We start from the raw sequence: 7,349 nt of genomic DNA, 5'->3' as shown, positions 1-7,349 counted from the left end.
GGCTCAGCTGTTGGACAGGACAAGTTTAATAAAGAAAAAAAAAATAAATAAATAAATAAATAAATAAATAAATAAAAGGGGGCACACAACAACAGGGTGTGTGGGGATGGGGGCGGAGCAATAGGGGTGTGTGGTGCCAGAGCCAACGTGGAGCCTAAGATTTGTGACGGGGGCGGAGCTTAGGATTTTAGGGTCATTCTCCAACTTTCCTGTTTAGTTACACTTTAAAGGGGCCATACATGATTCTCTTAAGCCCCTGAACTATATCCATCAGGGGTCACCGACCTTTTTGAAACTGAGGGCTACTTCATGGATACTTAGTCATACGAAGGGCTACCATGTGGTCGGTTTTTCCTTTAGTTATACATTATTCATAATGATTCTCCTCTATGTAAAGACTCTGATTTCACACCATAATTATCAACTATTACAACAAGCTAGGAAACAGATGTCAATATTCAGAACTTTATTAATCTCAGTAATTGTTACATTTTCAGATGATCATTTACATGACTCAAGGAAAAATGTCCCATTTTCACTATGTTGTCCCGTGTTTATCAACTATGTAATGTTAAAGAAAAATATACTTGCACATTTAAAAAAAAATCTTTTTACATTTTTAACTAATGACCAAATCTGCAGCATTTTTAACAAAATTAAAGATTTTTGAACTGGAGTAGGTCAGAGGTCACCCGCCGGCGATTCCAAATAGGTTTCCCCAGAGATGATCTTTTCTTATTTTAAAAGCTGAAACTACGTGGCTCGATAGCTGCTCTTAACATTTTCACTAACCCAAACCATTCCTGTTTTTACAATTATCCCCTAAAATACAACAAGTACATGTATCCCAGGAAGTGATTCAAATCCGTGCAGACATCCAGCGATGTGTGTCTTTGCTGAAGGTATTAAATGTGGCCAACATGAATTTCTATCAGCTTTTGGGCTGATCGCGCTAAAAATACCTGGAAATAACATCAACCAAAATAGAACCAGTTAGAATAATATCTGCTCAAATGAAAGGTTGATATTTTCAATAAAATCTCAAAAATTGGATGATTATTCAAATTTGTATTTTGATTTGAGAACGATCTGAGAGAGGAAATGAAAATACAGTTCAGGAAGACATTCATAAAATAAATGTTGTAGATTTTTCTGTTGAAATTGGTAAGGTTACCTTTTATTATTTATGTAAAACTGTGTTAAACGGTGTTCCGTTCTGTGTTTTGCCGGTCTAAATAAATCAACCTGTAGTTGTGCATCACGCTTACGGCAATGTTGCCATTTAGTCTGACGTCACCGTTAAAAGGGTCTATTAGAGCAGATGAGAAAATGCAGTTTGGAAAAGCATCTAGTTGTATCAAAGAAAATGCGGGGTCAAAAGCTCCCTGCTCCAACCATTCTGATGCATCCACTTCCAGACAAATAGATCCATGAACGTCTTTGTTTTCCTCGTCTGAGGGGGAATCTGGATCAGAACTGGACAGCTAGATAGCTCCAACTAATGTTTGGTTGGGGTTGTGAGGGGCTATAAGCTAGAAGAATGATTAAAGCCGCAAGCGGCGTTGGATGGCCCGCAGTCGCTACCCGCCCTCACCTTCGCCGCCCACACCCTCGCCGCCCTCTCCCTCGCAGCCCGCCCTCTCCCTCGCCGCCCGCTCATACGCACCAACGCCGCGCTCGCTGCCCGCCCCTACTCACCGTCGCCCCCCTTTACGCTGACCTTTGACTCGAATTCACCTGCTAAGCAGACACTATGCACCACTAACCCCCCCTCCCCTTACTGTATAGCTGGACTGTGATGTAAGTAATGGCGCCTTTTCTGTTAGTGTTATCTCCATAGCAACCATTTTATGTTTTGTTCGCCTGAGGTCACCGAACAGATTGACGTTAGTTTCACAAGAATCAGCCAAAGTAAATTTTTTGATCTCCTTAGCAACGGAGGTTATTTGCTTACCACGCCCACATTCCCAAAAATATCATATTTTAAGTTATAACACATGTTAAAGCTTTAACTTGGGATGTAAGTGAGAAATTGCTTAAAAAGGCACTTTTTTCAAAATGGCGGCTTTTCTGTTAGTGTTATCGCCATAGCAACCATTTTATGTTTTGTTCGTCTGAGGTCACCGAAAGATTGACGTTAGTTTCACAAGAATCGGCAAAAGTAAATTTTGGAATTCCTTAGCAACTGAGGTTGTTTGCTGACCACGCCCACATTCCTTATATGTCCATATTCAATGATATTATACCTGTTACAGCTTAAGCCTGGGATCAACATAATAAAATCTCATAGCAATGCATTGAAATATGAGCGTGTATTTGCGAGCTCGCCACGCGCACGCTGTTCAAAATCTATAGCTTGTAATACCATATATTTTATCCCAAAAGCTTCCCAATGATGCCAAAAGCATTTGGAAATGTTTGATTGATATCCCTAAAAGTTATATTTGTCTAAAGCCGGTGCTAACAGTGTTTTTTTTGGACAAATCAAGATGGCGGCCCTTCCCAAGGTCAAAGGTCAACGAAACTTTAGGGGTCGTTGAAGACTAACGCATGTGGCATGTGAGTCAAATTTCGTAAAAATCGGACAAACAAAAGCTACGTTCCACCTTTGTAAAGTTCGCAAAATGTCAGATTTCGAAACAAAATGGCCACCAGGTGGTAGGTCGTGGAGCCATCCCATAATAATATAAAATTTAGCCATGGATATATCCAATAAGGCTACGTTGGTTTCGTTCGCAAATTGCAAACTTTTTTTTTGATTTTGCTGAGTCAGCAGTTTTTTTCGCAACGGTTTTTTGCGTACCAGGGCCGCATTTTACGCATTACAGTTTCGAAAGTTACGTCGTTTCGTTCAGCTTGAGCCTCCGCACGCACGAATACCCTTTTTGCCCAAATCGCCCAAAATATGTGGGAGCTAGCTAAAACCGTGGCGGTTGCGACCTCGCCACGCACACGCCATTCAAATTCTACAACTTCTAATTCCAACATTTTTCTCACAGTAGATTCCCATTTATGGCCATTGATGTGACATATCAATTGATAAAACCCCCTAGGAGGTATTTCTTTTTGTAGCTTTGAGTAAAAGTGCTTTTTTCAACTTTTCAAGATGGCGGCGTCTTCCCAAGGTCAAGGCCATAATGATTTCAAATGTTCCAGGGCTTATCCCCGACACGTGGCATGGGCTTTCGTTTGCGTATCTCGAAATATTTTTTTTTGGCCCCATAAACGATTTTCGGCCCATTCATTTTTTTGACGAGAACGCTCGCCGTGATGTCATCGTTTTGGGCGGGGTCACGCGCAACATGCCAAAAATTCATTTTCAATTTTCCCTACGTGTGATAAAATTTTGAGGTACTTTTCGTTCATGTGGCGGGGGTGAAATTTTGGCTCAAAGGCGCAGAAAGATAGAATGTTAAAGCAAAAACAATATGGTCCTTGCAGTCAGTAGACTGCTGCTGCGGGCCATAACTATTAAAGGTATGATGGGAAATGAAGGCAAGCTCTCTCTTTATCAACAGTCTCAGAGGTGGAATTCAAATGAACTCCTGCAGAAACTGTGTCCTAGAAAACAACACAAGTTTTCAGACTTTGACTCAAAACAACATCATCATAATTAACCCTTTAACACCTGAGGCGTTGTTGGTGACGCTTAAACACAAAATCTTTAACATACTGTAACTTTTCAACCGTTAACACGATCATTCCAGTAGATTGTGAAGGGGAAAAGCAGCTCGTCAAGTTACAGTAAATCAACAAACATAACAGAACAAAAATCTATTCTTATATAATTTTAAAAAATGTGTCTTACAAACTGCTTTAACTCTGGGTTTAGCTTCATTTTGTGAGAACACTTTGTGACTGACTGTCTGTTCCTCCAGGAGGACTTCCTTGCAGACCAGCAGAGAACGCAGAACAATCTGGAGCTGAGGAGCAGAACAACGGTCTGAAGAAACGGGCCAAGGAGCAGAAGGAGGACTGCGCCTCCTCTCAGGGAGCTGCAGTGAGTGAGCGGACACCCCTTACCAGGATCGAGGAGGAGGACAAAGTTGCACATAAGGGGTCAGAAGCGGAGGCTGGCAGTATGGTGGAGGAGAACGAGCCTCAGCGGGAGGACGGGGCAGACATGAAGGATGGAGGAAGGACAGTAGAACCACAGGACGCTCCCGGCTGCTCCAATCACCTGGACGTCAGCATTTATAGTGACACTGTCTCTGAAAAAACGAAAAAAACGCAGTCAGCCGACAAGGACTTGGAATCCAGTCGGGAATCGGAGGAGCAAGAGCCCTCTGATGGGAATCCTCCAACCAGCAGAGACATGGAGAAAAGCTCTGAACCTTCAGGGGTCGTCCTTCCCGACCCCGAGCTCGGAAATGGTTGTCTGGAGAGGAGAGAGCCCGAGACGGAGTCCCAGAACAGTGAACAGTCTGGAGTCACCATGGGGGAGCTGCTGGACCAGAGCATGGAAGATGAGGAGGAGGAAGCTGACAACGACCACGATGATCACCTGATCTACCTGGAGGAGGTGCTGGAACGAATCCATGCAGAGTATTACGCCCGCTACGAGGCTTACCTGAGAAAGGAGGCCGGCCAGATGCCGGATATCCGTAAGATTGTTCCGGAGCTGAAGAGCAAGACTCTGGAGGACGCCACCGTAGTGTTCAGTGGTCTGTACCCAACCAATTACCCCATGGACAGGACTCGTGAGTACTACCACGCCAAAGCTCTGGGGGCAAAGGTCAGCAGGAATCTAGTCCTCAACCCTCAAGATCCAGGCCGGACAACACACCTGATCGCAGCAAGAGCAGGTAAGTGGAAGCAGCAGCCAGTGTGGTCATTGTGTTACAAGCTCCACATGAAGTGGGAGGTGTTATATATCCAGAGAAAGGCTGGATGTCTTCAGCTCAAACCTGGAGGATCATTTTACTGCTACAAGGAACCTGCAGAGACACGAGGGAAACCATGGTGGCAATACTGAGCCCACCCCCAGAACAGAAGGTTCTGGAATAGGTCTTTTCACATGCTTGTCTCTGGTTCTGACTCTGGTCGCATCTTCAGGCAGAAGATGAAGGGAGGTCGGTCCTGCAGTCGTTGCCTCCATCAGTAGCTTTGGGCCAGTTCTGGTAGAGCACGGACTTCTGAAGATATGCTTGCCTGCATTTCTTTAGTCCAGGCAGAACTGGAAGTCTTTTCATACAAAGATAAGTCCTTCCTTGGTTTTCTGCTGATCTGTGTCAAAGACTTTCCATGATTTTGAAGTTCCTTCCTCTCATGTTTCTCCTTTTTTCTTCTTGTTTGATGGAGTTCAGTAGAGCTGTAGGTCAACCTGATGTTAGCACCATCGTGCGCTTGTGATGTGCTAATTCAGACCGTTAACTGTATATGAAAACTGGACTAAGGTGCCCCACCCCCTGGCATTCTAAACTAGTGCTGCCACAAATGATTATTTTAATAGTCGACGAATCCCCAATTATTTTTCTGATCAGTCGACTAATCTGGCTGTGCCCAAACTGGATGTAAAATATGTTAACCATCATTAGCTTTAAACTAACTAAAAACTAAATATAGAGCATTACCTGTGATAATGCTAGTGTGAATGCTGTAAGATGAATTTGGCCGCTGAAGATGCTAGTGCTAATAGCTGAAGATGCTGAAATTGAAAGCTGAAAACACTGAAGCTGATAACTAGCTAAAATTTTAGCTAAATGCCAAATTAGGTTAGAAAAATGAAAAAAAAAGCCTAAGTTTGCCAAAACAGCTAGCATTTAACTGAAATATTAGCTAAACTCAAATTTAGCCAAAAAAACTTGAATACATGCCGAAATAGTCAAAAAGCTAGCAGAATGCCATTATAATATTGTAAAGTCTAAACTCTATTTGTTTGTGATTGTTTTTGGTGTTCGGTGATTCCTCTGGAGCAGCTGAGGGCCCAGTCCTCATTTCATGGGGGGCGTAGTGAGCTAGTTCCATCCTTAAGGCGAGCAGGGATGAAAACTTTCAGCTACTTCCTGTTCCTGGGCTTTTCTCTGCTGATGATTTTGTCTGAATGAACCCCAAAGTTATGGATCCTCGTTCCTGTCCGGTCTGGACTTTCTGAAAGTCCTGCAGGTCTTTCTCTGATTGCTGCTGTTTGACTGAACTTCACTCTCATATCTCTTTAAACAAAATATAAGGACGTAAAGTTTTGCAGCTACAAGTAACCCCTTATCGCCACATCTCCATGCTGGTGTGAACCAATGTCTGTAACGAGTGATTCTATCTACATCAGATGTTTCTCCCGGAGAGAAGCCATTCTCTGTTGTTCATTTCTGCTCTGAACTGGAGCATCTCCATGTGATCTATAAATGACACCCGCCGGTCCCGGGATCGTCTTCATTCTTCGGCTTTGGCCGTCTCCTTCCAGGAATCACTACAACTATGAATCCCCATCATCTGCATCCACTTCTCGTGCACCATCTATACCCCCCCAGTCCTCTTTCTCTGGTCTGCAGGTCCCTGGGTTGGAGCTGCTACCTCAACATCCTCTCACTGAAACCTCCTTCACCTCTGAATGTGTCCAAACCGTCTCATTCAGTTTCCTTTGCTTTGTCTCTCCATCTGTCCCTGTGATGTTCTGATCCAGTTATCATCTTCAGCTCTGCTTCTTCTCTTCTTCACAGTCTCTATAGAATCCATCATGGCTGCTCTTACCTCCTTTTTTTCTCTTTTTTTCCTTCTGTACATCTCTGCACCTCCTCCCTCGCCTCTCCTTTGCTCTGCACCGTCAACATTAAGAACTTCAAGTCTTTCCTCCCCTCTGCTGGCTGCATGTTCTTGACACATGAGGTCCACCTTTCTGCAGAAAACCCACACTCCTTTAGAGAGGAGATGTTTGTTCCCTCAAAAGACCACGTCGTCTGGGAACATGGTTGACTGTGAGGTTCTGCTCCTTCTGATTATCTGCTGCCTTTAAACTGTGGAAGCAAACTCACATTCATCTGGTCCCTCTGTCAGAAATCAGCTTCTGTTTCGGTTTTCCCCTGTGGTTTATGTTAAAGCCGGAAGTTGAAGTTCTGTAAACTGTGAGGTTGTGTTTGCTGACCCTCATCAGGTACAGAGAAGGTCCGGCAGGCGCAGGGCTACAAGCACCTTCATGTGGTCAACCCTGATTGGCTGTGGAGCTGTCTGGAGCGCTGGGAGAGGGTGGACGAGCAGCTGTACCCTCTGAAGGACGACTACTCAAAGACGCCCCGGTATGGAAGCATTTGGCTGATCACTTTTAACTCCTAGCTGTTCAGGACGCTTCAATGTTTTCCTGTCCCTCCTCTGTCTCTGAAGGAGCAACAGCCCAGCAGCGTTTACTGAAACTCAGG

At 44.1% G+C, this 7,349-nt stretch overlaps 1 protein-coding gene across 1 annotated transcript in view; it reads left to right on the top strand.

Moving 5' to 3' along the window:
- Positions 1 to 7,349, top strand: part of ctdp1 (CTD (carboxy-terminal domain, RNA polymerase II, polypeptide A) phosphatase, subunit 1) — a gene marked incomplete in the record, with an annotated part of 47,618 nt that overhangs the window by 8,582 nt on the left and 31,687 nt on the right. The window contains 3 exon segments of the mRNA XM_024257911.2: positions 3,879 to 4,805; positions 7,088 to 7,229; positions 7,315 to 7,343. Of these exon segments, the coding sequence (XP_024113679.1) occupies positions 3,879 to 4,805; positions 7,088 to 7,229; positions 7,315 to 7,343 (1,098 nt within the window).

Source organism: Oryzias melastigma, linkage group LG11 (assembly GCF_002922805.2).
Source record: "Oryzias melastigma strain HK-1 linkage group LG11, ASM292280v2, whole genome shotgun sequence".
Classification (NCBI taxonomy): Eukaryota; Metazoa; Chordata; class Actinopteri; order Beloniformes; family Adrianichthyidae; genus Oryzias; species Oryzias melastigma.
The sequence above is the reverse complement of the archived record's forward strand: the minus strand, read 5'-3'. Positions and strand labels throughout refer to the sequence as shown.